The 19,696-nt window shown below is 43.9% G+C and overlaps 1 protein-coding gene across 4 annotated transcripts in view; it reads right to left on the bottom strand.

The window, feature by feature from the left end:
* Positions 1 to 4,765: 4,765 nt before the first annotated feature.
* Positions 4,766 to 19,696, bottom strand: part of ccn4b (cellular communication network factor 4b) — a 65,255-nt gene continuing 50,324 nt past the window's right edge. For all 4 annotated transcript variants that reach the window (XM_048530143.2, XM_048530142.2, XM_059646173.1 and 1 more), the window contains 3 exons: positions 11,209 to 11,466; positions 8,793 to 8,986; positions 4,766 to 7,972 (listed from right to left, as the gene is read on the bottom strand). In XM_048530143.2, coding sequence (XP_048386100.2) covers positions 7,673 to 7,972; positions 8,793 to 8,986; positions 11,209 to 11,466 — 752 coding nt within the window. In that variant the 3' untranslated portion in view covers positions 4,766 to 7,672. The remainder of the gene's footprint in view (positions 7,973 to 8,792; positions 8,987 to 11,208; positions 11,467 to 19,696) is intronic.

Raw genomic sequence — 19,696 nt, 5'->3', positions numbered from 1 at the left:
TCCAATGCTCCAGGTAAAGTAGCCCCACCCTATTCAATCTCTTCCTTATTATTTTGTTGTTTTTGTTAAAGGTGAGAGTGTTACAATAAATGGAGTTTCTTTTTTCATTGTTACTGAAGATACCTGGGGTTTTTCTTGCCTTTTTCCTGGGTAGTAGTAAGTTAGTGATAAATTGGGATTCCTTGAAACTTTCTATTTGTTGTGGCTCCAGGAATAGTGGGGCTACCTAGTGCACTGCACTACCCCAGTGAATCATGAAGCAACATAGAAGTAGACATTAGCTGAGATGGCTTCGAGAGAGTGAGATAACAGCGAGTTAGTGGTATTTACCCTTACACAATGCTGGGGAAAGATGAACATCTTTCTATCCTGCAGGGCATCCCATTTCACTCAAGGCATAACAGTGCCCTGGACTACTATCTGTACCCAGGCTGGTTGAGTCTGGTGATGCAACCCCGCTTCCACTTCTCCTGTGGTAATCTGTGGGCTAAAGGAATGTCCTCTTCTCTATCACCTCTTCCACCAGCACCTCTGTGTCCTGTCCACAAAACTGGAGGCAAACCCTTTTTTTAGGGTTATGTCTTCTGTGATTGGGCTTGAAAACCATTGTGTGATGGGTCACTCCTGACTGGCAGTGTCTGAGAAAGTGTGCAGTTGGGCTGTAAATATGATGCCATATTTGGGTCACCAGTAGGTTTCACCAATGGTGAGCATTTCCAGTTGCCTGACTCTCCAGGAACTGTACCTGACAGCCCGGCTACAAATTTGAGATGCAGAACAGAAGATTGCATGAAAAAATTTGCCCTAGCCGATGATGGACAAGGTGACATAAAGGTCATTGGCCATCGCACTAACACCAGACGGGAACATTTCACCCATTGTTTACTGTATGTCAGCAATTCATTAAGTTCCACGCTTTAGCTCTGGGCAGTTGGTCAATGGGTGTGTATATTCCTGATTCAACTATCCACGAGACATCAACCCTGAGGCTGTCCTGCCTCTGCTAGCTATGGTTATCTGGAGAATGATCAAAATCTTTAACATTCAGACTCAGATTAGGCAAAATATTTGCTAAGTTTCTCTGGACACAGTTTAGCAAAGTTACCCGGAAATATCATTCAGTTCAGACTCACTTGATTGTTCAAGAAAGAAGTGAGACATGGGGCTCATTTTCAAAAACCTGAACTATCCTGAGGATGCACAAAGTAGAGGGAGTGGCCATGGAAATTTCAGCATCCTGAGCCGGCATCAACATTTTGAAAGTTTGTGGAGCCAGTGAATATACTTGCCAGATTGTGGGCAGCTAATAATTATTCTTTCAAAGTATCTAGGATGCAAGGCATGAAATTTCTATGATAAGAACAAAAAAGACAATTTCAGATCATTGTATCATTATTCATAGAAAGAGGGAATGTGAAAATATCAAATCCATCCAGTTTTGTACAGAACAATTCAGCCAGCCCCATTCTCTTACTCCATCTTCCATAATTTGGCCATTTAACTCAATGATTCAGCTCTGCCATTCAATGAGATAATGGCTGATAATCCTCAATTCCACTTTGCTGCCATTTCCATGTAACCTTTTATTCCCTTCCTAACTAAAATTCTGTCGACCTCAGTCCTAAATAGAACTAACAAACTAACACCAACCGCCCTTTGTAGTAAAGAACTTCATAGATTCACTACTCTGTGAGTGAAGAAATTGCTCCCAACTCTTGTCTTAAGTGGATGACCCTTGCTCTGAGATTGAGCCCTTTGGTTCTAAACTGTCACACAAGGAGAAATAGGCGGAGTATAGCTGTTATACTCCCTAAGAACCTTGGATGTTCCCATACAGTCACCTCTCATTCTTCTAAATTCCCTTGAGTACAGGCTTACATGGCTTAGGATGTAGATGGAATAAGGATTAGATGAAGGAGTAGGTTCTGTCAGGATCAGTATTTGGGGCCCCAGCTGTTTGTGATATATATCAATGATTTGGAAGGGCCAAACGTGATATTTCCAATTTTGTGGTTGATACAAACTCAGTAGAAATTTTGTGAGGAACTTATAAAACGGGTTCGGGTGGATTTAGACAGGCTTAGTGTATGGGAAAGAACATCACAGATGAAATAAAAATGTAGAAAACTGCGAGGTCATAGAGTCATAGAGTTGGACAGTATGGAAAAAGACCTTTGGATGCCGATCAGATTCCTAAGCTAATCTAGTCTCAGCTGCCAGCATTTGGCCCATATCCCTGTAAACCCTTTCTATTCATGTACCCATCCAAGTGCGTTTTAAAGGTTGTAATTGTATCAGCCTCCACTGTCTTTTCTGGCAGCTCATTCCATACACACAGTACCCTCTTAGTGAAAATATTGCCCCATAGGACCCTTTTATATCTTTCCCCTCTCACTTTAAACCCATGCCCTCTTGTTTTGGACTCTCCTACTGTAGGAAAAACACATTAGCTATTTACCCTATCCATGCCCCTCATGATTTGTAAACCTCCACAACGTCACCCCTCAACCTCTGTTGCTCCACAGAAAAAGGCCCTATTCATCCTCTCCCTATGGCTCAAACTCTCCAACCCTGGCAACATCCTTGTAAATCTTTTCTGCATCCCTTCAAATTTAACAATATCTTTCATATAACAAGCTCACCAGATTTGAAATCAGTATTTCAAAAGTGGCCTAACCAATGTCCTAGACAGCCACAACATGACCTCCCAACTCCTATATTCAATGCCCTGATCTATAAAACCAAGCGTACCAAATGCGGTTTGCACTATTCTATCTATCTGTGACTCTACTTTCAGGGAACTATGAACTTGCACTGCAAGGTTTCTTTGTTTGGCACGCTCCCCTTACCTCTGAGTGTATAAGTCCTGGCCTGATTTACATTTCGAAATGCAGCACCTCACATTTAACTAAATTAAACTCCATCTGCCACTCCTCAGTCCATTGGCCCATCTGATCAAAATCCCATTGTACACTGAGATAACCTTCTTCACTGTCCATTACACTGCCAATTTTGGTATCACCTGCAAACTTACTAACCATACCTCCTATACTCGCATCCAAATCATTTATATAAATGACAAAAAGCAGTGGACCCAGCACGGATCCTTGTGGCACACCACTGGTCACAGGCCTCCAGCCAAAGAGCAACCCTCTACCATCCCCCTCTGTTTCCTATTTTCAAGGTTATTCACTTGTATAAGAGGAACATGGTAAGAGGTTGGGAAATGTGGAAATATAGGGATAATTTGATTCACTCCACGTGATATCAAGAAAAGGTTGGAGACACTGGATACTGCAAAGGCTATGGGGCCTGACAACATTTCAGCAATAGTATTGGAGACATGTTCCAGAACTTGCTGCTCCTCTAATCAAGATGTTCCAGTCCAGTTATAACACTGGAACCTACATAACAAACGTGGAAAACTTTCTAGGTATGCCCTGTACATAAAAAGCAGAACAAATCCAAACTGGCCAAGTACCACCGCATCAGTCTCCTCTTGATCAGTAAAGTGATGGAAGGTGTCATCAACAGTGCTATCAAGGAGGATTTGCTCATCGATAACCTGCTCAGTTTCACCAGGGCCACATAGCTCCAGGTGTCAATGCAGCCTTGGTTCAAATATGGACAAAAGAGCTGAATTCAGAGGTGAGATGAAAGTGACAGCACTTGACATTAAGACCACATTTCACTGAGTGTGGTATCAGGCAGCTGTAGCAAAATTCAAGTCAGTGAGAATCAGTGTGAAAGCTTTCTGCTGATTGGAGTCATACGTGGCACATACGAAGATAAGTGGTTGTTGGATGTCATCATCTCAGCTCCAGGGCATCTCTGCAGGAGTTCCTCAGGGTAGTGTCCTTGGCCCAACCATCTTCATCTGCTTCATTCATGACCTTCGCTCCATCATAGGGTCAGAACTGGGATGTTTGCTGATGATTGCACCATGTTCAGCACCATTTGTAAGCTCTCAGATACTGCAGAAATCTATTTCCAAATGCAGTAAGTTCCAGACAATATTCAGGCTTGGGCTAAGTTTGGCAAGTAACATTCATGCCACACAAATGCCAGGCAATGGCCATCTTATTTAAAGATAATCTAACCATTACCCCTTATAATTCAGTAGCATTAGTTTTGGATTGCTCACTATCAACATCCTGGGAGTTACCATTGACCAGAATCTCAACTGGACTTGCTATATAAATACAATGGCTAAAACAGCAGGTTGGAGACAGGGAACTGCAGCAAGTACTCACTTCCTGACTCTCTAAAGCCTGTCACCATCTACTAGGCTCAATGGTTGTAGCTTAGTGGGCCAAATGGGCTCTTCTATGCCTTAATGAATCAATATCTAGGTGTTTAAGGCCAGAAGAAGTCTTAAACATTAAATATCTTTCTCTTGGAAACAGGCACTGTGATCCACTTTACGTTTTCAGGAATATAAATGAAAATGTTCAATACATTCACAGTTTCAGATGCTGGAAAACATAAGTTTAAAAATTAGGGACTCAAGTAGAAGCAAAAGACTGCAGATGTTGGAGATCTGAAAGAAAAACAGCAAGTGATTCTTCAACTTCTTTGGAACTCAGGCCTTCTTCGGGAGATGAGTCATATTGGACTAAAAAAATTAACTCTGTCTCTCTCCTCAGATATTGCCAGACTGGCTTTTGTTTCACCAGCACTTTCTACTTTTATTTGACAATTAGACAATTGGAAGAAAGAAGAGAAAGCAGGTATAATGTTTTTTATTTAAAAGCATTATGCGACTATTAAATGTACTCCTAGGGAAAGATACCAAAGGCAACAGTATAGGTGTGTTCAAGTGACAATTTATGTATTTATAGATATTTCACATTGGGGTTATGATAATAGAAGACAATCAAGTTATTTATTAAATAAGGATTAAACTACAAGACTTTGTACCCATTTCTTGAAAATGTTTATGTTTTTACTACCTTAAAACGAGAAAAACTCAAACAGACATTTCAAATTGCGTCTTTAATATCATCAGAACTCTTATAAGTGGAATTAAATAGATTGTCTTTATTAAAGCATCCCTTTACATGTATTGTATTGTATCCCTGATAAGAAGTTATACACATTTTTGATTCATTTCTCCTTCATTCTGTGTTGAAGCACCATGACCTTGAGCAGTGAAACTATTTCACCTCATGGATTTTAAGAAGAAAGCAGCCACAATGAGGCGAGAGCAACAAAAGTATAATGTGGACATTTACTCACCGCTCACATTATTTATTTTCAATAATCTTTGTTTGTTTACTTCTGTCCTACCAAACTCTGAGTGCTTTCCACTCCTAGTTTGTCAGCTTTTACCAGGGAGTGACGGATGAGAATCGTGGCTCAAGTTTGAATGTGGCATTTCCATTGCAAAACTCAATCAAAATATCTGATAACAATATTACAATGTTGTGAGGTGAGGCGTCAGGAAGGCACATTTCATGTTAATGGTTAGACTTCTATCATCTCAATATGGATTGTTTGGACGAAAATCAAAATTATTAAGGTAACTGCATTAACAAGTCTCTGTTTGTTTATCCACATACTTTTTGTGTCCTTAACAATCGCTGTTTTATTGTCTCCAATGTCTCCAAAAATCCACCAGGATGTGACTGGGTTTAAAATACTTTTTTCCACAGAATGGCCTTCTGCTTTCAAATTGACAAGTACCTAACTGTAGCTTAAGCTTGAAAGTCAGAAATCTTATAGCACCTTTAATTAGTGGAATAACATCATTTTTCAAACAGATGAATCACCATTTTATGTCTAAGCTAAGTCCTGTCAGTCTTAATTGCATCCATTTCAGCTTATGTTATTTTGATCCTAGGGTTTGATTGGGGACAAAAAAAGCACTGTAATGGCATTTAAGCAACTAGTTAAATAACTTGACTTTGCAAATTGGTTGTCATTTTCAAGCAAGAAGGGCTCGTGAGATGAGTACATTGCAAAACGTGTCTCCGCAGAGGCTGATAAAGGAAGATCTGTCAGCTGTTTTCTAAGCCTGGTCATGCCCATTAGTGGGTGATAAGATCTCCTGACATCTTCAGCTGTCTGGAAATCTTTCCAACACATTTTTTTAATTTTTACTCACTGTCAAAGTTCATGGGGTAGACAGACAATTTTAATCCTTTTTCTTAAACCCTATTGATTTTGTAAGTGCCTGGTGTTGTACGGGTAGACCTGTGACCAAATCACCACAATGCTTTCTAGTAATTTAAATAAAAGCAAAATATGGGTGCTGGGATCTGAAACAAGAAAAATAATGCTGGCAAGTTTCAGGTCAGGCAGAATCTGTGAAAGAAAAGGGGCCAATGCATTAGTCCAGTGACCTTCCATTTGAACTGCTAACTAACTCACAAGCTGTGAAAACAAGGTGTGGAGCTGGATAAACACAGCAGGTCAAGCAGCATCTTCGGAGCAGGAAAGCTGATGTTTCAGGCCTAGAGCCTTCATCTGTGAACCTCAATTCAAACTGTTGTGTGAGTAAGAGGTTCTTTTTTGCCACTTTTAGACTCAAATGAGGTTGATTTCATCTGGGCATATTGCTACAATAATGCACAATGGATTTGGTTTGTGGAGCGTTTCAATCCTGTGCACTTGCCATTTATTTTGAATAAATTTCCCTGTGTGGAAAGGGTTGGGGTTTGGGTGGTGAGTGGAACTAGCTAAGCTGCTCTTGCAGATAGTTAACATGGAAAGGAGGGACTGAATGGCTTCCTTTCAACGCTGTGACCATTCCATGGGAAATGTACAGAGGCACAAGAAGGCCTGAACGACTGTTAGAATTGCTTGAATTTTTCTTTGTACAATTCTGATCTATTCCCCGGGGCTAGGTTTCAAACCTCATTCGCCTGAGCAAGGACCAATCCTCAACAACAGCAAAAGTTCATAAATTCTGGGAATAAAACATCCCACAGAGCATCACATCCAGAAATAAATTTGATTGTTAAATATATTTTACTATAGTCTTGAATTTTAAGACCATAAATGTGTGCTAAATTAATTGACCTCAGTATAAGAACTTAAGAAACAAAAGCAGGAAAAGGCCATACAGTCTCTTGAAAGTGTTAATGCTAAACTATAGCTAACATCTTTGGCTGTTAGTAATATTTTTACTTGACTTGAAAGTCAAGACCACAGATTAAACTTTCAGCAGATTACTGATGACCTCTCTCAGCAAGGTATGGAACTTTACCCCAAAATAGCTTTCAACTACCTTCTACCGACAGCTTTGGAACTCAGAAGTAAGATTCCTGCCAACTGATAAAAATTGGGAAAGTGGTTTTAAGAAACCAGTAACAATAATTTAATTAATGATAGGGTTATTTAGCAGAATGCGCTTTTCAGACAAATGGCTGGCTTGCAATGCAACCTTTACAATCTGGATGTTGATCTAACTATTAAAGTGACATCACAGTAAATAATATTTTCCTAATAATTCCTGTTGGACATTTTTCATAAATGAAATAAATTTATAATTTTCTACAAAACAAACTAACTTCTTTGAGCACAGAGTGGGAACGTGTAATTTTCAGGCAACTAACTCACTGAAAACAGGCATGAGATTGCCATCGTTACCACTAGGTGAAAATACATATATATATCTTCCCATCTCTTTCATGATCAGTCAATGGAAAAACATACATTTCAATTTGAGTTAATTTGAGATTTCAGAGTAGTCAAGATGGTACGACAGGTCTGCAAAAATGTCGTTCGGATTCTTGCACCTCAAGTTGCAGAAACAGGAGTTTATCCACATCAGATTCTTGGAGAAGCTCAGGCCGTCAGGACAGTCAAAATTCACCTCGATGGTCTTTGACTTGTGGGGAGTACAGCATCGGTCATCTGTGCAGACACCACAATACTTTGGCCGGTAGGTGCGACGGCTCACACAGCCAGACAATGTGAAGTTCATTGGTTCTGCTTGCTTGAGGACACTCAGGCATGTCTTCCCTTCCTGAGTGTATAAAAAGAAACCACTATCATTGAGAATTTACTTGATTGTAAACACTTTGCTAATTCCTTGCATAATGTGGAAGAGTGGCACTAAATCACTTCAATGTTTGCCTCCTCCCCAAGGAGACACAGCCAGTTCCCGAAACACATCTCACTGCATCTGTTGTGATGTTAAAAAATGAAAAGTGAAGCTTGTTATTTTAGATTCTGTATTCTCCCTCAGACAGCATCACATGCATCTCTTGTTCGTCCAGCCAAGTGCTGTAAACTCAACTGAACTGTGAGAAACCAAATATTGGGACATTGGAAAGCATTGACAAACTTCTGTCATATCTTCATGACACAGTTTGCAGCAATATGTTTTGGTAATATGAGTTTTGGGTGCATTGAATTTACTTTAAAACTAGTTTTTGTTTTCAGGGTGAATCTCTGCAGCAGCAGAAATGTTTTTCCCTTTTCCAGGTGTGAATGGATGCATCTGTGTCAGTGTTTAAAATGGTACTTATTTGTATTTCCATATTTCAAACTGTGTGTTAATTGATTTTACATCATCACCAAGTAAGCCTCATTTCCACAATAAATTTTGTTATTAATTAAAGAAATCTGGTTCATGTATCTTGTTATTCTAAACTAAATTCAGTTAAAAATATTTCATTGGTATAGGTAACTGGGTGAAATAACTATGTTTATATTGTGTTCAGTGGAGTAGTGGGACCAAAGAGGGTTGCAGTGCTCTTTGCCGGCCTCAGTGATAACACCAGAGAGTCACTTGGCGATCCCTGGGAGTAGCGACTTAGTGCAGTCAAATCAGAGAATCTTACCTTGATATGTTGCGTAATGTTAACGTTGCAGGGGCGTAAATAGCAAAGGCGTCTTTCTTTTGCTAGTTTGCACTGGTCGTTTTCATTTGAAATCCTTGTAGATATTCCCATTCCGCAAGATGCTGAGCAGGCAGTCCAGGGTGTAGTTTGCACTAAGCAATTACGGCGCCATACTTCTGACTCACTTGTGTAAGCTGGGAACGTATACAATGAACAACAAAGTCAGTATAATCCTCAAGCCAAGGCAGCAAAAATCATTTCTGCTCCTTGCTTCCCAAATGATCAGATATGTAGCACCAAGACATTCACTAGATTTCTGATACAAAAAAAATGGTGGCAGAAAGTATAACATGACATGAAAACGCTGAATGTGTTTTGTGCAATGGCAGTATTGTAGTTTATAGGGTGTAACCAAGGCATGCTGAACTGATCATTGCTTTATTCTCTTCACCATTAGGTCAGATTGCCTGAGGATATTGGATAAAAGGGCACATGCTAAAGACTGGGAGGAGGAACATGTTGCCAAGGTGAAGGAGAACTGAATGTGTAGGAATGACACTCTGTCCATTGCTGCTGCTAAAAACCTGGATTGAATTGAGAAAAATGTTTTCATTTAAGTGATTTTGGTCTGGAATCCACTGCCTAGAAGAATGGTGGTGGCAGACTTATTGAAGCATTCAAGAGGGCATTAGATGATAATTTGTACAGGAGCATTGTACAGGGATTTCACTGAATGTACTCAGGAGTTAGTTTTTTTTTATTTGATTTTAAAGGCATCAAGGTTTTCAAGGAGTACTACTGAAATATGACACTGAATTAAATGATCATCCAAGATCATGTTGAAAGGCTGTGCAAGCACAAAGGGCCAACAGGCTACTCTTGCTCCTTGTTTCTATGTTTCAATGTTTCTACTTGAGGACATGGCTTGGAGAGCCCAGTGCAGCCTTGGTGAGCTGATTGGCCTCCTCCGGCAGCATAATTACTCTATGATAATACTTTCTCTGTAGTAACTTGCCTGCTGAAATCTAGGTCAATCTTGTGGCAGTTCAGGTCTCCATTAGAGGATATTTTGAGCTGATTCAATACCAAATGGTAATACAATAATAGAATCATGTAGCACAGGAGGATTATACCTGTACAGCTTCACAGAGGGTGCACTGGGAGTGAAGAGCTATCCAATTCATCTCACTCTTTTGCTCTTTCCCAAAAAGCTGTAAACCTGTTCCCTTATGACTACTTAACCAATAAACCTTTGACTCATAAAGAAAACCGCATGGTTTTCTCTGAAGTCAGGCCTACTGGGAGTATCAATGACGATGGAGAATGGAAAATATCAATAACTATAAGTAGCTAAATTTGAAAGTACTATTATCAAAGCAAGGCGTTGACAGATTAATTATGGAACAAGTACATTTTACAACGTTGAAATATACAGAAAACATACAAATGTGGGTCTTTATGAATCGTGAATTAATAAACTGATATTGAGAGGGGTGATAAGCAAGGCAGTTGTAAGAAGACTTAAATTGAACAAATGGCATTTGGATATTTAATCTTCTCTTTCACAATCTCCTGCATGACAAAATCAATTACTGATTGCCCATTTTACCCAAGATGGCCACTCTCTATCCTGATACAAAGAAAACAGCTATAGTATCATATCTATCATTCTTAAAATTTTTTGAATTAGTTTTGCAGGTAATCTATTCCACACCTAAGCATATATTGCTAGCAGAAATTATGTCAAAAATAACTTAAGCTTTCTGGTTTAGCAGTAATCATGCTCCTGTGGAATGTAAACTGAGACATAAGGCCAGCAAGGTCCCAGATTCATATCTGGTCTGTGCTCAGTTAGCTAGTGTCTGTTTTGATAGATGAGTGTTTACAAAACAGCTTCAGAACCCTAGCAGACACAGGGGAACAACCAAGATTCCCACTCGTGACTGGAATCCAGTCATTCACTGGCATGTTTGCGTGAGTGGGCTCCTGCCACATCTATGTTCTCACTGGTTATGATTTCTGACCTCTGCAACCACATCTACTGTCAGACAGCGTGCCGAGAAACAGTACTGCAGCTCACAAATATCACTTGCACAAGATTTTGGAGGTTGCTGAGAACTCAAATCGAGGAAGCGGTTGCACCTTCAGGAGATAACTGAAAACCGGGAGATAGGAGCAGATGAATTATAGAATTGGAGAATTGTGCAGCACAGAGGGTGGCTATTAAACCCATTGTCTCTGTGCTGGCTCTTTGAAAGAAACTAGTGTCACCTTTACCATGTAGCTTTGCAAATGTTTGAAGTGTTCCCAAATCTCTCCTGCAAGTTCCTATTGGAGTGTTTTCAGCCTTTTAGACCTCAATTTATAAAAACCTCAGAAACCTCCACTGAACCAGGCCATGCACAGGATCTCCTACCTGACAGGGACACATGACGTGGGGCAGTCTTCTTTAGCTTCTTTGATTCATCACAGAACCACTGTTCACAGCATTTTCCTGGCATTTTCGCACGCTTGGGATTCTGACACCAGACAAGCGGAGGTCGGGACTGCCGGCACACAGGGATACAACCAATTGCGCCGTTTACACATGTACATTTGTACTTGCAGTTGGGCTGAAAGCTTTGGCCATTGGAATACATGACCCCGTTCAGCTCGCATCCTACTCCCACCACATCTAACAGAACAAAAGATCAATTACAAACTGACACAGTAAACTCACATATTACTTAGATAACAAAGTGTGGAGCTGGATGAACACAGCAGGCCAAGCAGCATCTCAGGAGCACAAAAGCTGACGTTTCGGGACTAGACCCTTCATCAGAGACGGGGATGGGGGGAGGGTTCTGGAATAAATAGGGAGAGAGGGGGAGGCAGACCGAGGATGGATAGAGGAGAAGATAGGTGGAGAGAAGAGTATGGGTGGGGAGGTAGGGAGGGGTAGTTCAGTCTGGGGAGGACGGACAGGTCAAGGGGGCAGGATGAGGTTAGTAGGTAGGAAATGGAGGTGCGGCTTGAGGTGGGAGGAGGGGTTAGGTGAGAGGAAGAACAGGTTAGGGAGGCGGGGATGATCTGGGCTGGTTTTGGGATGCAGTAGGGGAAGGGGAGATTTTGAAGCTGGTGAAGTCCACATTGATACCATTGGGCTGCAAGGTTCCCAAGCGGAATTTGAGTTGCTGTTCCTGCAACCTTCGGGTGGCATCATTATGGCACTGCAGGAGGCCCAGGATGGACATGTTGTCCAAGGAATCGGGGGGGGGGGGGGGGGGGGGGCCCAGTTAAACTAGTTCGCGATTGGGAGGTGCAGATGTTTATTGCGAGCCGAGCATAGGTGTTCTGCGAAGTGGTCCCCAAGCCTCCGCTTGGTTTCCCCAATGTAGTGGTAGCCACACCGTGTACAGCAGATGCAGTATACCACATTGGCGGATGTGCAGGTGAACATCTGCTTGATGTGGCAAGTTACCTTGGGGCCTAGGATGTGGGTGAGGGAGGAGATGTGGGGGCAAGTGTAGCATTTCCTGTAGTTGCAGGGGAAGGTGCCGGGTGTGGTGAGGTTGGAGGGGAGTGTGGAGCTGACAAGGGAGTTGCGAAGAAAGTGGTCTCTCCGGAAGGCAGACAATGGTGGAGTTGGAAAAATGCCTTTAGTGGTGGGGTCAGATTGTAGATAGAACATAGAACATAGAACAGTACAGCACAGAACAGGCCCTTCAGCCCACAATGTTGTGCCGGCCATTGATCCTCATGTATGCACCCTCAAATTTCTGTGACCATATGCATGTCCAGCAGTCTCTTAAATTACCCCAATGACCTGCTTCCACAACTGCTGCTGGCAACGCATTCCATACTCTCACAACTCTCTGTGTAAAGAACCCGCCTCTGACATCCCCTCTATACTTTCCTCCAACCAGCTTAAAACTATGACCCCTCGAGCTAGCCATTTCTGCCCTGGGAAATAGCCTCTGGCTATCAACTCTATCTATGCCTCTCATTATCTTGTATACCTCAATTAGGTCCCCTCTCCTCCTCCTTTTCTCCAATGAAAAGAGACCGAGCTCAGTCAACCTCTCTTCATAAGATAAGCCCTCCAGTCCAGGCAGCATCCTGGTAAACCTCCTCTGAACCATCTCCAAAGCATCCACATCTTTCCTATAATAGGGCGACCAGAACTGGACGCAGCATTCCAAGTGCGGTCTAACCAAAGTTTTATAGAGCTGCAACAAGATCTCACGACTCTTAAACTCAATCCCCCTGTTAATGAAAGCCAAAACACCATATGCTTTCTTAACAACCCTGTCCACTTGGGTGGCCATTTTAAGGGATCTATGTATCTGCACACCAAGATCCCTCTGTTCCTCCACACTGCCAAGAATCCTATCCTTAATCCTGTACTCAGCTTTCAAATTCGACCTTCCAAAATGCATAACCTCGCATTTATCCAGGTTGAACTCCATCTGCCACCTCTCAGCCCATCTCTGCATCCTGTCAATGTCCCGCTGCAGCCTACAACAGCCCTCGATACTGTCAACGACACCTCCGACCTTTGTGTCATCTGCAAACTTGCTGACCCATCCTTCAATCCCCTCATCCAAGTCATTAATTAAAATTACAAACAGTAGAGGCCCAAGGACAGAGCCCTGTGGAACCCCACTCACCACTGACTTCCAGGCAGAATATTTTCCTTCTACTACCACTCGCTGTCTTCTGTTGGCCAGCCAATTCTGTATCCAGGCAGCTAGCTTCCCCTGTATCCCATTCCTCCTTACCTTCTGAATGAGCCTACCATGGGGAACCTTACCAAATGCCTTACTGAAGTCCATATACACCACATCCAAAGCTCGACCCTCATCAACTTTTCTAGTCAAATCCTCAAAGAACTCGATAAGGTTTGTGAGGCATGACCTGCCCCTCACAAAGCCGTGTTGACTGCATTTGATCAAGCCATGCTCTTCCAGATGGTCATAAATCCTATCCCTCAGAATCCTTTCTAACACCTTGCAGATGACAGACATGAGACTTACTGGTCTGTAATTGTCGGGGATTTCCCTATTTCCTTTCTTGAAGAGAGGAGTTACATTTGCCTCTCTCCAGTCCTCAGGTACGGCTCCAGTGGAGAGCGAGGATGCAAAGATCTTCGCAAGTGGCGAAGCAATTGCATTTCTCGCTTCCCAAAGCAGCCGAGGACAAATCTGGTCCGGGCCTGACGACTTGTCAATCTTAATGTTTGACAAAATTTTCAGCACGTCAGCTTCCTCTATCTCTATCCATTCCAGCATGCACACCTGCTCTTCAAAGGTTTCATTCACTACAAAGTTCGTTTCTTTCGTAAAGACAGAAGCAAAAAACTCATTTAGGGCTTCCCCTACCTCCTCAGACTCCACACACAAGTTCCCTATGCTATCCCTGATCGGCGCTACTCTTTCTTTGACCATTCTCTTATTCCTCACAAGTGTAAAATGCCTTTGTGTTTTCCCTAATTCGTTCTGCCAAGCCTTTCTCGTGCCCCCTCCTGGCTCTCCTCAGACCATTTTTGAGCTCCTTCCTTGCCTGCGTGTAATCCTCTCTAGCTGAACTTGACCCTAGCTTCCTCCACCTTATGTAAGCTACCTTCTTCCTTTTGACAAGAAGCTCCACCGCTCTCGTCATCCAAGGTTCCTTTATCTTACCCCTTCTTGCCTGTCTCAGAGGGACATATTTACTCATCACTCGCAACAACTGTTCCTTAAACAGTCTCCAAATGTCTATAGTTCCCTTACCATGGAACAATTGCTCCCAGTCCATGCTTCCTAACTCATGTCTAATCATGTCATAGTTTCCTCTTCCCCAATTAAATATCCTCCCATTTTGCCTAATCCTCTCCTTCTCCATAGCTATGTAGAATGTGAGGCAGTTATGGTCACTATCACCAAAATGCTCTCCCACCACAAGATCTGATACCTGCCCTGGCTCGTTTCCGAGCACCAAGTCTAGAATGGCCTCTTCCCTCGTTGGCCTGTCAACGTACTGCATTAGGAAACCCTCCTGAACACACCTTACAAAAACAGCTCCATTCAAATCTTCTGCTCGAAGGAGGTTCCAATCAATATTAGGAAAGTTAAAGTCACCCATTACAACAACCCTACTGTGTCCACACTTTTCCAAAATCTGCCGACCTATGCTTTCTTCAATCTCCCTGCTGCTATTGGGGGGCCTGTAGAAAACCCCTAACGAGGTGACTACTCCCTTGCTGTTCCTAATTTCCACCCATACTGACTCAGTAGGCAGATCTTCCTCGACAATGGAAGCTTCTGTAGCTGTGATAACCTCTCTGATTAGTAGTGCTACACCCCCTCCTTTTTTACCCCCCTCCCTACTCTTTTTAAATGTTCTAAACCCTGGAACATCCAGCAACCATTCCTGCCCATGAGAAACCCATGTCTCTGTTATGGCCACAACATCATAGCACCAGGTACTGATCCATGCTCTAAGTTCATCACTTTTATTCCTGATACTCCTTGCATTAAAGCAAACACACTTTAACCGATCCCTTGGTTCCTTCCCAGGAAAATCCTTCCCACTAGCTGGTCTACCTCTTGCTACTGCCTCACCTGCATCAACTCTCACCTCTGGTATACAGCTCAGGTTCCCACCCCCCTGCCATACTAGTTTAAACCCTCTCGAACTACTCTAGCAAACCTTCCACCCAGGACATTGGTCCCCTTCCAGTTCAGATGCAACCCGTCCTTCTTGTACAGGTCCCACCTTCCCCAGAAGGCATCCCAATTATCTACATATCTGAAGTCCTCCCTCCTACACCAGCTGCGTAGCCACGTGTTCAGCTGCGCCCGCTCCCTGTTCCTCGCCTTGCTATCTCATGGCACCGGTAGTAAACCAGAGAACACTACTCCGTTCGTCCTGCTCTGCAGCTTCCATCCTAACTCCCTGAAATCACTTTTTATATCCTCAAACCTATTTCTGGCTATATCATTAGTGCCAATATGTAACACGATTTCTGGCTGTTCGCCCTCCCCTTTTAGAACCTTATACACCCGATCGGAGACGTCCCGGACCCTGGCACCAGGGAGGCAACATACCTTCCGGGAATCCCGATCCTGACCACAAAATCTCCTGTCGATTCCCCTAACTATCGAGTCCCCTACCACGAGTACTTTTCTATTCTGCCCCCTTCCCTTCTTTGCCACAGTGTCAGGCTCAGTGCCAGAGAACTGACTACTATGGCTTTCCTCTGGTAGGTGGCGGAAGTGTCGGAGGATGACGCGTTGTATGCGGAGGTTGGTGGAGTGGTATGTGAGGACTAGGGTGATTCTCTTTTCGTGGTTATTGCGGGGGTGGGGTGTGAGGGATGAGGTGAGGAAAATGTGGGAGACTTGGTTGAGGATGGTCTTTACCACTGCGGGGGGGAAGTTGCGGTCCTTGAAGAATGAGGACATCTGGGATGTGCAGGAGTGGAATGCCTCACCCTGGGAGCAGATGCGGCGGAGATGAAGGAATTGGGAATAGGGGATGGAATTTTTGCAGGAAGGTGGACAGGAGGAGGCGTATTCTAGGTGGCTGTGGGAGTCGGTGGGCTTGAAATGGACATTGGTTTCTAGGTGGTTGCCTGAGATGGAGACAGAGAGGTCCAGGAAGGTGAGGGATGTGTTGGAGGTGGTCCAGGTGAATTTGAGGTTGGGGTGGAAGATGTTGGTGAAGTGGATGAACTGTTTGAGCTCCTCTTGGGAGCAAGAGGCGGCGTTGATACAGTCATCAATGTAATGGAGGAAGAGGTGGGGTTTAGGGCCAGTGTAGGTGCGGAAAAGGGACTGTTCCACATAACCTACAACGAGGCAGGCATAGCTTGGGCCCATGCGGGCACCCATGGCCACCCCCTTGGTCTGTAGGAAGTGGGAGGAATTGAAAGAGAAGTTGTTGAGGGTGAGGACAAGTTCGGCTCGGTGGATGAGGGTGTTGGTGGAGGGGGACTGCTCGGGTCTGCCGGACAGGAAGAAGCGGAGGTCCTTGAGGCCATCTGCATGGGGGATGCAGGTGTATAGGGACCAGACATCCATGGTGAGAATGAAGTGTTGGAGACCAGGGAATAGCGAGTTCTGGAGGAGGTGGAGGGCGTGAGTGGTGTCATGTTCCTACCTACTAACCTCATCCTGCCCCCTTGACCTGTCTGTCCTCCCCGGATTGATCTATCCCCTCCCTACCTCCCCACCCATACTCTCCTCTCCACCTATCTTCTCCTCTATCCATCCTCAGTCCGCCTCCCCCTCTCTCCCCATCCCCCTCTCTGATGAAGGGTCTCGGCCCGTTGTACTCCTAAGATGCTGCTTGGCCTGCTGTGTTCATCCAGCTCCACACTTTGTTATCTCGGATTCTCCAGCATCTGCAGTTCCCATTATCTCTGATAACACATTACTTAACCTTTAATAAAAGAAAACAATTTATTTCATTTGTCATAATAACGGTAACGGGTCATTCAAATTGATGGTAACAATGACAATTCTTGCTATTTTTATTTCCTCCAGAGGATGGCACTGTTACCTGTTCAAACATAGAAAGACTTGCATTTATAAAGTGCCAACAAAGTGCTCTTGAAGTGTCGCCATTGTTATGTGGGAAGGTAAAATGTTGCACAACCTCCTGTTCTATGAATAGCTGATAACTTGTAATGTTTTCAGGTCACTGACAGCAACTAAGCTACATCAGATAGCCTGGATTACCTGGAAAATTGAAAGTTCCGCTGCACAATTCCTCCATGCTTGGGACCCTCAGAAAATATCCATTTAAATCAGGGTATCAGAAGGGTTCAAATGCAACTAAGGAAACTTTATCCAGGAAAAGTGATGCTATTAAATAATCTGTTTAACTCTTAAGTATCTATTTAACTAAATGCCATACTTAGCTCACAGAACCGAACAACATCTCCCCCAGACCGCTGACACTTCTCAGACCCTGAACTGACACACCTGGAACATGGGAAATAGGAACAAGAGTAGGATATTCAACTCCCTGAACCTGTTCCACCATTCAATGAGATCATGAGAATGGACGCAACACTCGATTCCTGCTTCCTCCACTTTCCACATTCTTCCCCTGCTCTGGATCAACACCTGATATTCCCCTCTGGGAGATGACTCGCCGTCCTCCATTTGATTCCCTTTCTCTGCTCTGAACCCAAGTCTCCTTCAGCCTGAATGAGCAGACGCCGCCTTCATTACCTCAACTTCTTCACTCACTAACGACAAGGTCCAGTGAAACTTCGATGGAATTCATGCACCACATGGTAGGCTCATTCAGAAGGTCAGGAGGAATGGGATACAGGGGAACTTAGCTGCTTGGATACAGAATTGGCTGGCTAACAGAAGACAGCGAGTGGTAGTAGAAGGAAAATATTCTGCCTGGAAGTCAGTGGTGAGTGGGGTTCCACAGGGCTCTGTCCTTGGGCCTCTACTGTTTGTAATTTTTATTAATGACTTGGATGAGGGGATTGAAGGTTGGGTCAGCAAGTTTGCAGATGACACAAAGGTCGGAGGTGTCGTTGACAGTGTAGAGGGCTGTTGTAGGCTGCAGCGGGACATTGACAGGATGCAGAGATGGGCTGAGAGGTGGCAGATGGAGTTCAACCTGGATAAATGCGAGGTGATGCATTTTGGAAGGTCGAATTTGAAAGCTGAGTACAGGATTAAGGATAGGATTCTTGGCAGCGTGGAGGAACAGAGGGATCTTGGTGTGCAGATACATAGATCCCTTAAAATGGCCACCCAAGTGGACAGGGTTGTTAAGAAAGCATATGGTGTTTTGGCTTTCAATAACAGGGGGATTGAGTTTAAGAGTCGTGAGATCTTGTTGCAGCTCTATAAAACTTTGGTTAGACCGCACTTGGAATACTGCGTCCAGTTCTGGGCGCCCTATTATAGGAAAGATGTGGATACTTTGGAGAGGGTTCAGAGGAGGTTTACCAGGATGCTGCCTGGACTGGAGGGCTTATCTTATGAAGAGAGGTTGACTGAGCTCGGTCTCTTTTCATTGGAGAAAAGGAGGAGGAGAGGGGACCTAATTGAGGTATACAAGATAATGAGAGGCATAGATAGAGTTGATAGCCAGAGACTATTTCCCAGGGCAGAAATGGCTAGCACGAGGGGTCATAGTTTTAAGCTGGTTGGTGGAAAGTATAGAGGGGATGTCAGAGGCAGGTTCTTTACGCAGAGAGTTGTGAGAGCATGGAATGCGTTGCCAGCAGCAGTTGTGGAAGCACGGTCATTGGGGTCATTTAAGAGACTGCTGGACATGTATATGGTCACAGAAATTTGAGGTTGCATACATGAGGATCAATGGTCGGCACAACATTGTGGGCTGAAGGGCCTGTTCTGTGCTGTACTGTTCTATGTTCTATGTTCTATAGCTAGTTAAATTAGAATCAGTAAAAGATAGATGAGTGCGTGAAAATTCCATCCCCTATTCCCAATTCCTCCGCCTCCGCCGCATCTGCTCCCAGGATAAGACATTCCACTCCCGCACATCCCAGATGTCCAAGTTCTTTAAGGACCGCAACTTCCCCCCCACGGTGATTGAGAACGCCCTTGACCGCATCTCCCGCATTTCCCGCGACACATCCCTCACACCCCGCCCCCGCCACAACCGCCCCAAGAGGATCCCCCTCGTTCTCACACACCACCCTACCAACCTCCGGATACAACGCATTATCCTCCGACACTTCCGCCATTTACAATCCGACCCCACCACCCAAGACATTTTTCCATCCCCACCCCTGTCTGCTTTCCGGAGAGACCACTCTCTCCGTGACTCCCTTGTTCGCTCCACACTGCCCTCCAACCCCACCACACCCGGCACCTTCCCCTGCAACCGCAGGAAATGCTACACTTGTCCCCACACCTCCTCCCTCACCCCCATCCCAGGCCCCA

This window comes from Stegostoma tigrinum, chromosome 5, assembly GCF_030684315.1.
Source record: "Stegostoma tigrinum isolate sSteTig4 chromosome 5, sSteTig4.hap1, whole genome shotgun sequence".
NCBI classification, from domain to species: Eukaryota; Metazoa; Chordata; class Chondrichthyes; order Orectolobiformes; family Stegostomatidae; genus Stegostoma; species Stegostoma tigrinum.
The sequence above is the reverse complement of the archived record's forward strand: the minus strand, read 5'-3'. Positions and strand labels throughout refer to the sequence as shown.